Below are 18,253 nucleotides of genomic sequence, written 5' to 3'. Positions count from 1 at the left end.
TGATCCACAGAGAGAATATAAAACAAGGGATGATCCAGGCAATGAAAAGTGCCAGTAAGCCACTGTTTTGCTTCCTCAGAAATATCTAGGACCTAAGTTTACATCTCCAAGAGGCACAGTGGTTGTGCCCAGCGGAGCTGATAATCTTGACTTGCCCGACACCGTGATGGATAGAAGAGAGGTCAGTCCTTTGAGACTAGCTAATGATACTGTAAATCACCAAAGCCCAGACATGTCCGAACAAAAACTTCCCACAAAAGCTTTTGTCCTCTTATTCAGCTGTCCTCTTATTCAGCTGAGCCGTTCCTTAAAAGTAGCTAAAGCAGTCAGGACAATTAACTTGCCATCAGGAATACACAAAGGGACAAAACACTGCAATCGGCCTATAAAGATGTAGAACAGTTTTATGACTTATATGCCGGATTTGATATTTCTGATTTGCTTAGACCTCATGCAGATGATTCACTTTTGTTTAAAAAAAGGAAACTGGGCATCACCAACCACCGCCCTGCTGTGGTCCCTCCGGTCCGGCCCCTTCCAGCCCGCGGTACCGCAGAACTGAGATGCAGCAACTGGCCCGGGACCCCCGGGGCTGGGGCCGGCCCGCAGCGGGGAAGGGATCAGCGCCCGCCGCCCTCGGGGTGGCCTCTCCCGGTGCCCCGGGCCTTGGTGCGGCCTGGAGCGGAGCGGAGCCTAACGGCGCGTTGCCATGGCAGTGCGGCGCCATGACACCCCGCGGCCCGGTCGCTATGGTACCCAGCCAGGCACCTGCTCGGCCCCGCCTCCGCGCTCCCGGAAGTACTCGCTACTTCCGGGGCGCCGCGGGGAGCGCCGGGCGTGCAGCGGCATGGAGGCGCAGGAGTTGTTTCGGCGGTTGGGTGCTGGTGCCCGCTTTGACGTGCGGCGCTTCGGGCTCGATGCGCGGAGATTCGGGGTGCGGCGCCGCCGGGGGGAGGCTGGGACGGGCCCGGGTCCCCTCCCGGCGCGATGCTGGTTCCCGGGCCCGCTCCTTCCTCGCAGCGGGGCCCCGGGCCTGCCTGCAGCCCTGTGGCAGCGGTCCGGGGGGGCGCTGGGCCTGGCCGGGGCGGCTCACCGTTTTCCCTGCTCTCTGCCCCAGGTGATAAAGGGGAGCGGCTGCAGCGTCTCGTTGGAGAGCCTCGACTTCTTCGGGCGCAAGGAGGGAGCCGCTCTGGGGTCTGTCGTGGAGAGCTGGGGGCTCACAGGGGCTGAAGAGGAGGTAAAGAGTGGAGAACAGCCGCAGGATGAAGCCGGGAAAAACTATGGAGAGATGGCAGGAAAGAGAAAAAGAGCTGCGGAAAGCGGTGGAGGGAAAAGAAAAAAGAAAAAGGCACGAGGTATGCGTGTATGTATATGTACATGCGTCCCTGGCAGAATAGCCTTATCAAGTTAATGCTTGTTTGTTTCAGTTCTTTAAACCTGCGGGTTTTGTAGGTAATTTTACCAGAAAAAAAAAGAGGCTAAAGAGATCTTTGGCTGGCCTGTGTCTGAGCTGATACAATAATTGGGCCAAGATTGAGCATGAAGGCATGGAGGTGTGGTTGCCAGCCTTCTGGAGTTTTCGTTAACTTTAGCGAGAATGAGAGAAAAAAAAGGCTTTGACATGTCCTTTTTATTAAATACCTTTTGCCTGGATTTTACTAATGGAAATTGCAATTTTTTTTTAAACTTCCAGAAGCAACATCAATACCAGAGTTGTCAGAAAGTAATGGAATAAAGTGGATGTCCTCTTTGGAAGCAAAATTCGAAGTTGCAAAAGACAGAAAACCTACTGCAGAGAAACTGGAACGCTTGAGAAGAGAAAAGGTGGGACCACGGAATTCTAATGTAGCGACAGGTTACTTGGTTTCTATGGGTATTTTGTCTGAAAATTGAGGTTCACGTGTGGTAATTTCTCTTAGGAGGAGAGTGACTGAATATGGGGCAAATAATCAGAAGATGAATCCATACATGTTTGGCTTTATGCTGTTGAAGAAAGAAAGAGTTTGTCGTTTTTCTTTTGCCTTTTAGATAAACCGCTTCAGAAATCAACACAAGATTAATGTTCAGGGAACAGATCTTCCTGACCCGATTGCAACATTTGATCAGCTTCAGAAAGAATATAAAGTCCACCCTAAAATCATGGAGAATATCCAAGCTGCTGGCTACCGTGTCCCAACACCAATCCAGATGCAGGCTATTCCCGTCATGCTTCATGTAAGTTTTCTGGTACTGCGTTTCATTATAGGGAGTGTGGCAAAATTTGGAGAGCAGTCTTCCTTTCAGGGTCATGGCAGTGGTTAGTTGCACAGCTTTAGAGGTACATCAACTGCATCACAGTTCAGAACTGACCCATTACAATACTCTTGATCTCTGCTTCTACTAATGTATTTTGGGTTAGTTTGTAGCATTAATATTTACGTAAATGTGATTTTTTTTGTTGTTTGTTTTGGGTGTTTTTCATAGTAAAATAATGCCCTTGTTTTTCTTACAGGGTCGGGAACTTCTAGCTTCAGCTCCTACTGGGTCTGGAAAAACACTGGCATTCTGTATTCCTCTTTTAACACATCTGAAACAACCTCGGAACAAAGGATTCAGAGCTCTGATCATATCGCCTACCCGAGAACTTGCTAGCCAGGTGTGTGTTGAAGGGAAACGGTCTGTCATGTTGATGTACTTCAAAGTTTTCACTCTGAATCAGTGGGTTTTTTTTTTTTTCTTTTATGACCATCAGATATCAGAAAAAACTAATTTAAACATTTCTTTTAAGTCTTGTCTTCTATGAAATAGCTATGTATCTAGTATCTCAGTCTAATCTAAATGATTAGGTTAGAGACTCAGGATTCTTTGACCATATTTTAAAACTGCCCAGTGCTTGGGCACTCTTAATACCTGCTTTCATATTGGAAATTGCTACAGGAGATTTATCTGTTTGTCCCAAACACAGAATTTCAATGAGTAACTTAATATTGAAGCTTTGTTACTAAACTGAAATAAAAAAATTACAACTCTGGGCAGAGTTCTGTTTTTAGTCAAATGGGACAGGAGGCTTATGGGAGCTACATCATTAGAGTCAAAATATGGTAGTCAGACCTGTGAGGACTTTCTGGTGAATAATACGTTAGAAAGATGGATTTTATTATGCTAAGAAAACTAGACAGCTTTCTCTTAACACTGAAATTGGGGTGGTGTTTGAAGCTGTATCTTCAGGATTATCTGCAGGTTTTTTCTGGTTAGAAAAGCTAATCAGCTCAGTTTGAGAATTTAATCTCTGTTGCTACCTTTTCAGACACATCGGGAGCTGGTGAAGTTGGCTGAGGGGACAGGCTTCAGGATACATATGATCCACAAGGCAGCTGAAGCAGCAAAGAAATTTGGGCCCAAGTCTTCTAAAAAATTTGGTAATTGTTTAAACTGCTGAAGTGCTTCTAAAAATTTAAAAAATGTCACTGACCTTTCTTTTCTGGCCTGTGTGGTTTTAAAGAGGTTGGTTAATACCACTCAAGATGTGCAATCTATTGCTCAACACTAAAAACAGTAGCTGGCATGGAAGAAATAGGAAGTGAGCCTGAGAGTGGGCCTTGTTAAGTTGTACCTCTGGCTAATTGGATCGGAACTTGTGTTTCTCAGGTCTCCGTGAGTCCAGTTTATTTTTTTTGGTCTTTTTCGATGTTTTGCTTTTTCTTCTTTTCTTTTTCCCTTTCTATAGACATACTAGTCACTACTCCAAACAGACTCATTTATTTGCTGAAACAAGATCCTCCAGCAATAGACTTGACCAGGTACTGAAAGCCTATCAAATCTGGCTTTGCTACTAGCTTTGCCACTGAAAAGCGGATGTGTGCTTAGGCCTTGCATCTGTGAATGGTCTGTTAAACTTCTGCGTTCTCCGTAAGTGTCTCTTACTGAAAAGAAAACCTCTCTGTTCCTAGTGTGGAGTGGCTGGTGGTGGATGAGTCAGACAAACTGTTTGAAGATGGAAAGTCGGGGTTCCGAGACCAGCTAGCCTCCATCTTCCTGGCATGCACGTCCCACCTGGTGAGAAGAGCCTTGTTCAGCGCAACCTTTGCACATGATGTAGAGGAATGGTGTAAACTCAGCCTTGACAGTGTTGTTCTGGTGTCCGTTGGAGCAAGGTAGGTGTGCAGTTGTATTGTGACTCACTCGTATTTTTCCTTTCATGGGCAAATTAGTTGTTTTCCTTACATCATCAGTCCGCTTGGTGTAATGTCTGTTGTTGGTGTTAGTATTGCAGGTTGTTTGTCTCTGGAAAAAATGTGTGTAGGCATATAGATCTTTCTCACATATTGGGGAAAGTGTTGGGTTTTTTTGCCTGTTACTTTATCATCAAATAATCATTAATCTTAGGAGTGTGTACTTGTGAAGTAAGTTTGTGGAGTATTTCTCATTCGCCAGGTAATATTTTATGCTTTTTATAAAAAACCACAAATGGTAGCATGCTTCTCTTGGATTTCTGGTTTCAGAAACTCTGCAGCGGAAACAGTAGAACAAGAGCTGGTGTTTGTTGGATCTGAGACAGGAAAACTAACAGCAATGCGAGACCTTGTTAAAAAGGTATTTTGGAGAGACTGAGCACGTTCTGCTTACGGCTGAACTGAGCTGTGTGTTCTGTCAGGGACTTGCAGTTTCCTAGGTCAGAGACTTCTCTGTGACACAGATTAAACCATTGTCCAAATCTGCTATGCAAGAGGAAGAGTAACTACCCTACCTGTGAAAATGGAGTGTTCCACATTCTTGGTTATATATTTGAGCTTTGCTTAGGAGCAGTTTGTGTTAGCAGTCTGTTTAATTTTATTTGGCAGTGTGAATAGGTTCTTCACATTGTTGGTGGTGTGAGATGGAAATCAGTGCATTAAAATGCAGCCTGATGCTTAAGTCAGGAACCATTCCATCAAAGGCAATGAAGATGAACTTGCTTAGTTCTGACTCCCAAAGATTTGGCTAGTAAAAAAAAAAAAAAAGTCAAAAAACTAACAAGAAAACATCCTCTGAGATGTAAAATATTGGAGCTGGTTAAGTCTCTTTTGGTAGCTTAGTGACTGCAACCAATAATGGTAGGAAGAGGGCCTGAACCTTACAGAAGCTTATTCTTTTTGCAGGGTTTTGCTCCTCCAGTCCTTGTTTTTGTACAGTCTATTGAGAGGGCTAAAGAACTTTTCCATGAACTTATTTACGAAGGCATCAATGTGGATGTCATCCATGCGGACAAAACACAGCAGCAGGTAGGAGGGTGTAATTTCCTTTCAAGAAAGGTAAAAGCAAGAATGTTGGAATGTAACTTCAGGTAACTGACAGCAAATTAATGCAGGTTTTTGTTAAGAGGTTTAGCTTTATTAACATTGTGACAATTTTCAGAAAACAAGTTCGCCTCCTTTCTCAGATTGTTAATTAGGCTGTTTCCAAGTATGTTTCTTTCCTTTTCCTAGAGAGATAATATAGTACAGAGTTTCAGAGCTGGGAAGATCTGGGTGCTTATCTGCTCAGCCTTACTAGCTAGAGGGATTGACTTCAAAGGAGTGAATATGGTCATTAATTATGATTTGCCAACAAGTGCGGTGGAATACATCCACAGGATAGGTGAGTGAGTGTTCACAAATTATGTCCTTTTTCTTACTTCCTAGATCTTTGATGTAGATGCTGTTGTGCATGAACAAAAAAATCCTGGAACAAAGCCTACTCTCTTGCTGCAGCACCAGCTTCTACATTGCTTTGTCCAGTTTATATCTGGGCTCAATTTTCAGTAAAACTGCAGTCTATGAACCTTTAATATTTAGATGCTTCAGAGACATACCTGTGCTTTCATTCAATAGCAACACTCTTTAAGAATCGGCGGCTTAGTATACTTAATTTGAACACACATCAGAAGGCTGGGGCTGTGAAAAGGAAAAAATAAAGGGAGATAAAGTAAAATCTCTTCCCTGCAAAATTTGTGTTTGACAGGTCGTACTGGAAGAGCAGGGCACACGGGAAAAGCAGTCACATTCTTTACAGAAGATGATAAACCTTTATTACGGAGGTAAATTGGAAGCATGATATAGCAAAAATATTTTTTTGTTTTGTACAGTGTACTGCTGAACTGCGTGGGTGTGACTGGTACCACACACCTTGTAGGCACAGTATTGAATTTTAAGGTTTCTTTTTGAAACTTTTCACTGGTGCAGCCAGAGAGAAACTAGCATCCTTTCACTTCTTTTCAGGTGTCATTCACTTCTTTTCAGGTGTCAGTAATCACAATGCGATGATTTACTTGGTAGCACCTTTCAGTGAAACTCTGTTATTCTGACTTGAACCTTGCTAAAGGGCAGCTTAAACAGTCTTTACAATTAACTTTGCTCTTGTTCTGGTTTTCCCAAGTCATTAGTTGTGTAGAAGGCATGACTGCCTCATGCTGTGCTCTAGGGTTTCTAATCCAGTTCTTTAACTTCTTTGTGTCCAGAATAACTTGGTAGGACTCTGTTTTGCCTTACTGCTTTTTCTTCATCTCCTTGAAGACTGTACTCACCTAGAGTTTCAATTTGTTCATCCACACGGAATTCTTAGTTTCATTTAAGCCTTTTATGACTTTTTGTTTCTTCCTCACCTTACTTTGAACTCACTTTTGTGTCTTTATTTCTTGCTTTAAAAAAATCACAACAGAACCCCAAAAACCAATAACAAAACAGCCAGTGGTCCAGTATTGCTGTTTTCTGCAGATGCATATCTCTTGTCCCAGCACTCGCTGCCAGAATTGATCTCTTCTCTCTTCTCCTTTCCAGTATAGCCAATGTTATTCAGCGAGCTGGCTGTCCTGTGCCAGATTACATAAAACACCTTCCCAGACTGCAAAGGTACGTTCATCTGATAGATTACCAGTTTGTTTTCCATTTTAAAAGCCCGCATGAGTGGTTCTGTAGGGGTCTAAGGTTTACAAAAGATCTAGTTGTTTACAATGTAATTTCAGTTTAGCTGCAAAAGGAATTTTAGACAGGGTGGGGGTGGCAGTTTTTTACCCAGACAAAAATGGAAACAGAAAGAATTCTTGACTTAATGGTTTTGCTGGAGTTAACTATTTTTCTGTGAGTTCCCTGAAATCTGCTTTAGACTTGCTAGGCCCATCCTCATGAGTTGGGCTTTTGATAAATGAAGGGAAGTCCTTTATTCTTTTGTGTTGCATTTAGAAAAACTGGTGTGGGGTGTATACATATAGATAAATAGGTTTTTAATTAGTACTTATTTTCATGCTTTTTCATAACTTTCTAACAGTTTCTAAAACTAGAAATCCTTTATATATATATATATGATTAGACTTATGTATTAAATTTGTTTTAATATCTTGGGAGACAATGTGGCTGAACTAACCTTGACATAACACTGAAAACATACTCAGACCCATAAATCCCTAACATCCAGTAAAGATTTTCATTACCTGTTTTATTTGCTTTGGATATTAATTTTTGCCCTTTGAAATAATTTAATTCTTCACTAAATGTCATTCTCAGCAAACAAAAGAAGAAGTTCATTAAGAAACCATTGGCAAGAGAATCCATTTGTACCACCCCACAGTGTTTCTTAAAAAAAGCCAAAAGAAAAACGTAAGTAGGTTTTTCTCAGGAGGAGGTAAGAGATGCTGTTTGTCCAGAAAAGGCCCATCAGGCTGCCTCCAAAAGAACTGATAACTTACGTGGATGGACCACCCAGTCTTAATGATTTTAGTGATAGTGAAATTTTAATGTTAATATCTGTCTAGTGGACATGGGATTAATGCCATCAGTTTGCCTTACATGGTGCCATGTATCAGGTGATAGCAAGCTCAGTTTAAACTACTGGCCTTAAAGCCAGACTTCAGACAAGCTCTCCATTTGACAGAACCTATCTGCAGCTCTTCTAGCAAAGGGCTGGCTTTGATTTTAACACATGGAGTATTAATAAGAGAAGCAGATCTTAAGTTGTAATGGCTAGAGCTTGCGGGATCATAAACAACACCCTCACCCTATGCTTTGGAGTGTTGCTACTGAAGGATTTATGTTCAGCTGCACTGATAGGGTATAAAACAACACATATGTCTGTGTAATTGCTGTATGCTTCATATATGATTCAGGAGTTTTGGTCTCCAATGTGTTTCTTGTAGGAAAACTACAAAGGAAAATAAGGAAAAAAAGAAAGAAGATAAAAATGGCAGTAAATTGCAGACTGTTTCAAAAAGCTGAATGATAGACTACTCATGAGCTGGGGGTGACACCTGTGTCCGAATGGAGATAGCAGCGATGGTGAAGGGAGACAAACATTCCTTGTGTTTCCTTCTGGGTGAGGATGGATGTTTTATAAATAAGAAAGTCTCTACTGAGGAAATACCAGTAGAAGGTTCCTGAATGCTTCTTGCAGAAGCTGAAGAGTGTGCTCTTGCAGTAAATGCCTTGTGTTTCTGAATAGTTCAAAAATAGCATCTGTTTGTGTTACTCTCACGCAGTTCTGTATTACACCTTGGAAGTACCGTCAGTTCTGTGTTCAGATCGCCCTAATATGTTTGTCAGACTTCCAGAAGATTCAGTGGCAGAAACCAAACAAAGCTTAGTGTCAGGCTTGGTAAACGCAGCTGTCGGGTTTCTCTGGACACTGAAAAAAACCCACCAAACCTACTTGTATTGCATGTGAACGTAAAGCCTTGCTCCTCATGTTTTTTTCTTATGTAAAGTCATTTTGAAATAACTAATACTTTCTGTCTGTAAACTCCAGTAATTTTGTTACTGTTTCATATTTAAGCCTTAAAGCAGAATAAACAAGGTCATAAAAGATTGTAATAGAGACCTGCCTCTCTATGCAGCTTTGAAATAAGTCTGCAGCATTATTCCTTAGTCTGTTAGGCAAAAGAGGTCAGCCTCCACACATTTTCTACCTCCTATTCTGCTAAGTGTGTCCTCAGCTCACTGGGGTTGTGTTAGAATTCTGGTAATGCAGGAACAACTTCTCCTTTGCAAGTCTAATCCTTCTTTAAGCAAGCGTTCCTGTGCAGGATTGTCCTCTTGCTTTGCCATGCTTGATCCAGTTTGGAAATGGATCCCCAGGTGTGTCGGTCGTGTGCAGCTGAGCACTGGTAACTGCTTTGCCCAGCTGACAACGGTGATGTTTGGTGAGAAACTGCTGATGACTCTCTGCGTCCTGTTTTGCTTATTCCTGAGCTAGACCAAAGTGGAATTCTTCTGTTGGCAGAATTGCATCTTCTATTTGGGTTATATAGGAAATAATGTCTTCATTTTGACATCTATGAACAAATTTACCTGGATAGTTTAATAAAGATAAGTTGTATATTCTGATAAATACCAAGTTGTCTGCTGTGAGATTGATGGTAGATACAAGGTGGAATACGTGTAACAGTTTGAGGGAGGCATTGCCAATATTTACCTTTAAAGGTACTGCTAACACAGAGAGTAGATGTGCTTATTCTAGTAGTTGTGGTGGGAAAAATGGCTGTGGATCGTGAGCATCCCTGTCTCATTGCAGGGTGCAATTCTAATTCTGAGAGGCAGAGCCACAGTTCTGAGGAATATAGTTTTAAAATGAGAGTTTACATTTAATTTAGCTTTTTCTCTTGGGCTGGGTTTGATTTTTATGTTTCTGACACCAATCAGCTGTTGAAGCAGTGGCTTTTCTCGGGATTTACTCCCCCGTGAAGGGCTGTGATGCTGTCCCACCCCAGTGCCCCTTTTCTGTGGGTAAGGGACAACTCCAGAACTTCCACGCTTTGTCCAAGCTGTGCCTGGCCTCGTCGAGAGAGAGGTGCTGCTTCTGCATGGCTCTGTACCGGCCTCCTTCATCACACTGCGCCTCAGCAGCAGCGCTTATTTTATAATACTTCTGAGAGGTTTTTGGCAAAATTACCAGGTAAAAAAGTAATATTTGCAGGGCTTGCTGTATTTCCCTGTCCCCTTGGCGCTTTTTTCGGCACTTTTTCACGGGAGAGGTTTGTTTCAGTGCCTGAAGCTTTTAACGGTATCCAGCCTCGATTTTAAAAGCCTTCCTTGAGGAGAAGGCAGGGCCCCTCTCCACCTCTCAGGCCCCCGCTGCCCGCCTGCATTTTCCCGCCTTGGCCCCCTCGCTGAGGGGCCGTGGGGTGGCGGGACTGAAGGGCCGCGTGGCCGGGCCGGGCCGTGAGGCAGCGGGACTGAGGGGCCGTAGGGCAGGGCCGGCGCCGTGGGACTGCGGGACTGAGGGGCCGTGGGGCCGGGCCGGCTCAGCGGGGCCGCGGGGCCGGGCCGTGGGCGGGCCGTGGCTGGGCCCGGCCCCGGAAGCCGCCGCCGCTCAGCTGACAGCCGGGGCCGGAGCGGGAAGATGGCGATGCGGCCGGGACCCGGCGCGGGGGGCCCCGGCGGGGCGGCGGGCGGCGGCGGAGAGGGGGCTGCCAGGTCGGTGGTGGCGGTGGGAGCGGGGCCGGGGGGCGGTGGGGCCGCAGGGTGAGGGGCGAGGCGGCGGAGGTGGGGGGGGCTGCGGAGAGGAGGGCGGGTACGGTAGAGGTTGGGGGTGTGAGGGGACTGAGGGGGATACGGAGGGGGGCAGAGATGGGGGTAGCTGGTGGGCGATGAGGAGACAGAGGTAAGGGGGAGACTCGTGGGGTGGGGGCTCAGGGTGTAAGTGGGATGTGGGGACAGAGGGGTCAGGGCCCAGGAGGGCTGGGGGGGGGGGCGGGGCAGGAGGGGTACGTGGGGTCCTGGTTGATCTGTGGGGATCGAAGGTGGAGTGCGGGGATCCTGGGAGTGGTGTCTGTTGTCCTGGTGGGGTGTGGTGGTCCCAGGAGAAATATGTGGGGTCCCGGGTGGAGCGTGGGGGTCCTAGGATGAGTGTGTGGGGTCCTGGGTGGAGTATGTGGGTCCCAGGAGCAATATATGGGGTCCTGGGTGGGGTGTGGGGGTCCCAGGCAGGGTGTGGGCAACGCAGCTCTGGTGGCTCCACCGTTTGCTGAGATTTATTCACATTTTGGGAGCCCACCTCACCCTGATGCTTGTCCAGGCCTGTGGCCGCGGTGTCGGGCAGTTGTAACCCACTGCTCAGCAGCCGCAATCTCAGGTATTGGGGCAGAATTCCAGGATTTTGCCAGTCCTGCTTGGGTGCCGCTGGTGCCGGCAGCGATAAACGTTGCTTAGCACCACCCGGCAGGTTTGTGGCCGGAGCCTCTGCCCCCGCCTGCTGCTGCTGGGGGGAGTTTTCCCCTCCGTCCCACAAAGGGCACTTCATCAGAGAGGGAGAACTAAGGAATGGTGTCAGGAGAAAGAAACGGTGATAGAGAAACACGTGAACATGTTGTCGTGTTTTTGGGAAGGCTGGGAAGCTGTATTTTCCTACCTTTGAAGACTTAGTAATTTATTTATTTTTTAATGTAGGCTCTGGCATGCTGTTTATCTGTTGCCCTACTTCGAGGGAGGCTGGGTAGATTTTGCATTTGATGTATAAGTTCATTGAGTTGTCCTGGCTATCTGAAGCCTGATATCTTGGCAGTGTTATTGGGAACGTGAGGATGGCAGGTCTGCACCGGGGTGATTGTCACCTGCAAGGTGCGGGTCCAGGGTGTCCCCAGCAGCCCTCTGAGCCAGGTCAATCTCTGCACTGGATTAGAGGCAGCCAAGGGGTCTGGAATACTTGGGAAGAGAAAAAAGAGAAAAGCTGAAGCGTGTATGTCTGCCTGTGCATGCTGTGGAAAGGATGGGAGGCAATCTTTGTGTTTTCCTGTGTCTGTAAATCTGAAACAATTCTGGCAAGGGGCTGGATAAACTGTCCAACATCTTTGAGCAACGCTGCCTGCTCAACAATTTAAAAGGAAAGCAACAAATATGTTGTTAGTGGACTGTAGGTTTTGAAAAAATAAAAGGATTAAAAAGTCATTGTTTCCTATGGTTAGTATTTTGATTTCTTTGAGAATGAAGTCCAGAGGTAGAGGAAAAAGTTCCATTCTCTGTATCTGTGTGGGTTCTCTGCTTTATTTTTCACTTCAATTTTTGTGGATTTCAGCCATTTAAAAATTCTATCACGGTCTATGTTGTGTGACAGAGTTGCACTGACTGGGAGTTAAGGTGTTAAAATCCATTTCTAGGTGGGAAAATGTGTAGTTTGGAGCCTTTATAGTGAAGTATGAGTACAGCAAAGGAGTTGTTTCTCCCCATGATCTTGCATTTTGACTGAAGCTGTTGGTTGCTTGTTGGGGTTTTTTTAAGCTCCATATTTAAAATACTTAGAGGAATTTACAGATTTATGTTACTACTTTAAGGGTTCTGCTTTGTTTTCCTTATATTTATTTTATTTGTGCAGCATATCACATATACTACACTTTCTTACTGCTCTACCCAAAATATTAGGGCTTGTTGCATGAAGCTAGGTGGTAAAGTGCTTCTGCTACTAACAACAGAAATGTCTGCAGGTGCATTTAAAGCATTATGGAAATAACAAGGAAGACGAAACTATATTAAAATAGCATGTTTGATAATAGTCAGCTAATCTATATATTTTAAGCATCATTAAAGTTTCCATTGTCTAGAAAGTGCATTTGGTCATTGTAGAGCACAGTCAGCTAGCTATAAATGTTCTTTTAGCCTCCAAGTAGTGCCCATCTTTAAAAAAAAAAAAAAAAAAAGAAAAAGACTTCTTACTTTGTCTGTTTATTCTTCATAATTCTGTTAGTGTTATTTTGAGATAACTGGAATTGAAATGTTTTCTTTAAAAGAAAGTTACTTCTGATGTTGCTTCTATCATGATACAGTTACCAAGTTCAATGGCTTTCTGTAGTGCTTCAGTTAATCTCACAACTGACTGTGCTTTTGGTTGCTTTCTCAGCGATGAAAATCAGCAGCTTTAATTAGCTGCGTTTCTTTTGCATCTCCAAAAGGTAGTTTAGAAATAAAGTTCCTGTTGCTGGGGTTTATGTATGTGCATGTGTGGCTGCTGTTGGCAATTGCACAGCCAAATCTTTGAGTGAGGTCTGTGATGAATCCGAGCTGCGCGTACGGAGTACTGTGCTGCAGGAGCTTGCTTTGCTACTTTTAACTAGCTCTTCTTCCAGTGCCCTGTAATTAGCTGCAGGTTTTTTTGTTGATTGTGGAGGTTTTTTTCAACAGAAACTTATAAATAAATCAGGAGCTCTGTAGAAAGGGATAAATATTTAATAGTCTTGCCTTTATTTGCTTCCCACAAGAAGTGGTACCTTGCTATGCTTGTTCAGTCTATGTTACATTTGCTGATTTGGAAGAATTCTTGTTGACTGGATTCCCCAACAAGAAGACAAAACTGGAAGCTAGAAACACTTTTCCATACTTGTGAGCTTTTCAAAGATAACTTCTAGTATTTCGTCATTCTAACTAAACTAAGAATGGTGTATTTTTGTGATGCCTAACATTGCTGCACTTGCAGATCTGGCTTACGACAGCAGCTCTACACATCTGAACTTGCACGTGTTTTAAGGGGATGTATTGCCAGGGAGGCAGTCTGTACTGACAACTGTTTCCACAGGTGAAACCAAATGCAGGCAAAACCCAGTTAATTCACTGGGCTTCAGCCCCTGAGTAGAGAAAACATCTTTGCTGACCGGCATCGGAGTTCAGTCAATGGGTCACTCAGATTTTTGATCAGCTGTTTGTCTTCACGATGTTAATATTTGTATGCTGAGAAGTGGATTAAAAATGACCAAACTGAACACCAGTCAATTGAAGGACCTTGGCCACAGCATGAGCTGTGTGAACTGAACCCGATCCAGAGCAGCCCAGCACTTGTTCTGAGGTGAGGTAGCATGCATCTGCACAGTGCTTCAGAGAGAGAAACCAAAATTTGTTGTGATTGAGGATGATGAGACCTGGACCCGCTGGAAAGTGTAGGTGTGTGTTAGCTGTGGAAGGAGAAGTTAGCACATAATGGTCAGGGTAAAAGAAGAAACTTCAGAAGATTTTGAGTTAGAGGATGAAATGAAGAGTAATATGGGTTGTCTTGGTGACCGTGTAACCTGCTGTCTGTATAGTGGGTAGGTGTAATTTGCTCCTGGATAGATGCATAATTTAAATTCCTTATTTTATCTTAGTACTCGTATTATACATCTCTTATATTTATAAACCAGGTTGGCTTTCAGAACTTCCTGCAGGTTTTGAAAAACTGTTTGTAGTCATTTATGGTAGCATTTTCTCCTTTACTGTTAGGCAGTTTCTTTTACATCCACCCTCGTGCTGAGGAATATTGAATATCTAGAAGTGTGTTTCTCTTTCATGGTATTTTGATGTAATAGCTGCCTGGGACACTGTTTTGTTTGTTCTTGTTTGGTAAATTACTGCTGACATGGGTTTCTGAGAGTTGCTTGCAAATGAGACTTTTTAGTTAGGTCCTTTTCTGCTGTTCAGCAGCACAGCACATGCTTCTGTTTGAAAGTGAGGGCTAGCAATTTCCATTAGGATTTCAGCTGAAATTTTAAGTTCTTCCTCCAGGTGCACTTGGCCCTTGATACTTGAATGAATATTTTTCCAAGGCACTATTTTTCTTGTAATTAGATGTAATTAAGAAAATAGAAACTCCATTGTGTTCTGATACGTAGGTTTCAAAGGGTGCAAAAACGCAGGAGTGATGGGGTTTCATGGATAGTTTATTTCTCTGTGGAAAACTGTTACTAAGCAGCTGAGAACTATTGTCTGGTGCAGTTAATGGTCTTGTGGAATCAGATACTTCCAGCAGGAGATCCTTATTCATTCCGCAGTGCTTGACAGCCTAGCCTACACTAACAAACTGACCTGTTACCAACCTGCGTAGGTGCTGAAACTCTTGTGGGTGATGTCGATGAGTCAAAGCCATTTTAGTGCTGCTGTGGAGGATAAGAATCTATTTCTTCCTTGCCTTGCAGCCCATGCTGTTGTTGGCACTCTGGTGCTTTGGGGGATCCTTGGGAGGAGTAGCCTTTTCCCTTTGGTGGGGCTGGGTTCTGTGAGACCTGCAGCAGCACACAAAAATGCTGAGCAAAAGGTAGGAGGCTTTGGCGGGGGGGTGCTGACGTGAAAGTCCAGGTAGCTTTTTCAATTATTTTTATTTGCACTAAAATGGTAGACTTTCATGGACCCTGGTTTTCCTCCCACAGCTTCATGTTTCCTGTTGCAGGTGGTTTAGGCCCCCCTCAAGGTATGTATCAACCTTGCATTTTGAGCCCACAGTTCTTTACTTTATTTAGATATATTAAACAAAATAGTTCTGCACTGATGCTCAGAAGTGTGATCATTACTTTAACTCAATGGCTGTTTTTCCCTTTGAATTCGGTACTGGTAAGCTGACTCCTGCAACTCTATAAAACTTTCTATGCATGTTAAAGGAGCAGTGTTACCAGAATGCTAGATTAGGTCTAGGAAAAATACACCTCCATTTTTAACCTGAATTTGCCTTTAAGATTTTTGTGTTATTTTGAGTGTGGTATTTAACCTTTTTATGCTTCATCTACCAGCTGTGTATACCTATATTGTGTGGGTGTTGCAAGACCTGGTAAATATTTACAAAGCACAGCAAGACCCTGGGACAAGAGTCACAACCTGAGTGGAAAGTATTAATACAATAGGAGAGCCTCAGCCTTAAATTACCTTTGTTCTCATTCCTGCTGCAGTGCTCTTTGTTTAATTAATGGAAAATACAGAGAACTTGTAGGGAAAGTGGAGACTTTTCTTACAAAAAAATCTCAGGGACTGATTTATGGATTACTCCTGACTGTGTCTTATCCCTCCTGGGGTGTTTTTGCATGTGATGTTCAGTTATGCACAGTTACAATTATCTCGTGGTGTGCTGGTAATGAACATGTGTTAGTGTATGCCTCCAAAGACAGCAAAATATGAGATACGAAAATACTGAAATATGATCCATTTGACTTTATTCAGTGAATTAATACATTCCAACTTGATTTCTCCAATTTTGTTGATGTTTAGCTTTTACTGACTTGTATTTTAACCATTCTAATATATGTAGTGGGCTAATTAGCCTACAAACGGGTTATCCAGCCAGATCAGAATGTGAAGTTGTGTTGTGAAATGATGAGTTTATTTCCCAAGACTTACCTTCAAAAGCTGCCAGTCTGGAAGTTTTCCCTTTCAAGAGAAACAGATGATTATCAGCACCAGTCAACCTGGTTAATTAAATCTTGTTAATTGGAAATGACCCTTTCAAAAATGGTACGGGAAGAAACCCACAGAGAATCCTTAGGACAAGTAGGAGAATTAATCAGCTTAGTTATCGGGAAAGCATGATAACATTTCTTCCCTTAGGCTGACTGATATCTAAACTAAGGAAATTCTGTGGCTGCCTGTAATGTAGCATATTTTTTATTTTTTAAACAGCCCAGCAAGACGGAGAGTTTTTTTCCTTTTCTTTGCTGGTTTAGTAAAGAAAAAGGGGGTTGGGGGTGGTGCGGAAAGCTTCAGCACTAACTGGGAACTTACATTGTTTAATGTTTCATTGTAGGGATGATTCCTATGCAACAGCAAGGATTTCCAATGGTTCCTGTCATGCAGTCCAATATGCCAGGCATGATGGGAATGAATTACGGTTCTCAGATGCCTCCTGGACCCATGACCATGCAGGTGTGTGGCAATGAAATGTGGACAGAAATGAGATACCTTGGCATTAGCTGCCACCTTTCAGACAAGAACCATAGTCCTCTCACAACTGCAGTGGGGGTAAGAGGGTGGAACCTGGCTGAAAGCTGAACTGTGGGTATTAGTCCATAGTGTGGCATCATATCTTGTAGTATTCTTTTGAAGGTACTTCTGATAATTTAAAGAATTCTACACGTTTCACTGGGATCTGGATAGAGCGAGCGGGGGAGTTTGGCATATGTTACTCACTGTTGTAGAGTAGAGAGAAATGAGGGTGTAGTGCAAGGACAGCATCAGAAATATTTAAAGTAACTTGGATGTTATAGCCCACTCAAAGATGTCAGAACCTGAACTTTCATTTCATTATACGTGTTACGACACCAAAGTGCGATAAGAGAGGCATGGTCTCTGAACAGGGAAGGAAACAAGAGGATCAGCAAGATGTTGAAAAGCTACCAGATGCCACCTACTCCAAAGTGTGGTTAGTAATAGTATTAAGTTGTTAAGTAACTATAATTCAAAGCTCCCACAACATACCTTTCCTGTGTTTTTTAAATTTTGCTTCATGCATTTTCTTCTTTTGCTTTAGTTTTATGTACTTACCATTAAGGTGGCATATTGTGTAGTATTTTAAATTAGACCTTTATAAGCTTATAAAAAGTGACTGTGTACACAGTCTGATTGATCATGACCAATTCACTGAATTATTTTATCTCTTTGTAACTCAAATGCTGGAGTTAATAGAATTAGTTACCTGAGTGTAGCTGGCAATTCATAAACTTCCTTTTTAAATACGTTCTTAGGGAGCAAGGAATCTCTTAAATGCACTGTATTTTCTTACATGACTGGTTTTCCCATTTGTCCTACTTCCTGTGTTTCGTTCTCATTCTCATTCTTGCCTAATGCCTAAAGTAAGTTTAACCCTGCTGTTGCTAATTGAGGAATAAGAATGAAATATGAGTAGCTAATACTGTTTTTTCTCTTTTAATCTTTTGTTTTCTATTTAGCACCATATGTGCTTATGTACAAGTTTGCACTTTGCTGAAATTTAATGTTTTGGCATGGCTTTGTAGCCAAATTGCTATGTGACAAATTGAATTTATTGTGTCTTGCCATCTCCTTACATTCCCTTCCCACCCCCACCTGGAATTTATTGGATTAATTTTGTAAAATTTATAGAGGAAGATGTTTTTATGAGTGCTGGTCTAAAAATAATAACAATTTTTGTTCTCTCCCTACGTGTTCTGATACCAAATGCAAAATGAATGTTGAGAAAAGTAGATTATTTTCTGGCCCTTTATATTTTCAGGCAAGTTTTCCTGCTATAACTACCGGAATATATTTCTTAGAAAATGTTTCTGATACAGATGCAGTTTATTTAGATAAGTTGCCTCTTGGCTGTTGTCATATACTACCTGCCTCCCTTGGACCCCTGGATAAGCTATGTTTGCAAAATGACTAGACCACATTTTGCCAGCATCCATTGTTGGTTAGGAGCGTGCACCTCCAGCAAGGAATTTAAGAGTATTATACAACTGCTTAGAACAGGAGACAAAGAAACGAAGAAAAACCCAAAAGCATGATACTGAGCCATGTGTAGCACTGTAGGATGCCTGTAACCATCCTGCTTTTGAGGTAGGTTGTATCAATCTGGTCCTGATTTTTTGCGTTTG

General features: G+C 43.0%; 2 protein-coding genes across 6 annotated transcripts in view; both read left to right on the top strand.

Annotated features, from left to right (window-relative positions):
- Nucleotides 1-815: 815 nt before the first annotated feature.
- On the top strand, nucleotides 816-9,314 carry DDX52 (DExD-box helicase 52). The gene is made up of 15 exons (XM_055698200.1): nucleotides 816-934; nucleotides 1,118-1,355; nucleotides 1,694-1,824; nucleotides 2,029-2,214; nucleotides 2,492-2,635; nucleotides 3,287-3,398; nucleotides 3,707-3,779; nucleotides 3,930-4,133; nucleotides 4,482-4,572; nucleotides 5,118-5,240; nucleotides 5,445-5,595; nucleotides 5,959-6,034; nucleotides 6,774-6,845; nucleotides 7,497-7,589; nucleotides 8,126-9,314. The coding sequence occupies exons 1-15, from the start codon at nucleotides 848-850 to the stop codon at nucleotides 8,202-8,204; spliced, it is 1,860 nt and encodes a 619-aa protein (XP_055554175.1). The 5' UTR covers nucleotides 816-847; the 3' UTR covers nucleotides 8,205-9,314.
- A 968-nt stretch (nucleotides 9,315-10,282) lies between these two features.
- The window catches only part of SYNRG (synergin gamma), a 43,488-nt gene continuing 35,517 nt past the window's right edge, over nucleotides 10,283-18,253 (top strand). For all 5 annotated transcript variants that reach the window (XM_055720530.1, XM_055720522.1, XM_055720514.1 and 2 more), the window contains exons 1-3: nucleotides 10,283-10,397; nucleotides 15,086-15,126; nucleotides 16,447-16,565. In XM_055720530.1, the coding sequence (XP_055576505.1) occupies nucleotides 10,324-10,397; nucleotides 15,086-15,126; nucleotides 16,447-16,565 (234 nt within the window). In that variant the 5' untranslated portion in view covers nucleotides 10,283-10,323. The remainder of the gene's footprint in view (nucleotides 10,398-15,085; nucleotides 15,127-16,446; nucleotides 16,566-18,253) is intronic.

Source organism: Falco cherrug, chromosome 1 (assembly GCF_023634085.1).
Source record: "Falco cherrug isolate bFalChe1 chromosome 1, bFalChe1.pri, whole genome shotgun sequence".
Classification (NCBI taxonomy): domain Eukaryota; kingdom Metazoa; phylum Chordata; class Aves; order Falconiformes; family Falconidae; genus Falco; species Falco cherrug.
The sequence above is the reverse complement of the archived record's forward strand: the minus strand, read 5'-3'. Positions and strand labels throughout refer to the sequence as shown.

Bases quoted from the DNA above. Each gene is read 5' to 3' on its own strand.
- DDX52 (XM_055698200.1), top strand. From the start codon at position 848: ATGGAGGCGCAGGAGTTGTTTCGGCGGTTGGGTGCTGGTGCCCGCTTT. The intron at 1,825-2,028 runs GTGGGACCACGG...TTTGCCTTTTAG, and splicing joins AACGCTTGAGAAGAGAAAAG to ATAAACCGCTTCAGAAATCA. The intron at 3,780-3,929 runs GTACTGAAAGCC...CTCTGTTCCTAG, and splicing joins CCAGCAATAGACTTGACCAG to TGTGGAGTGGCTGGTGGTGG.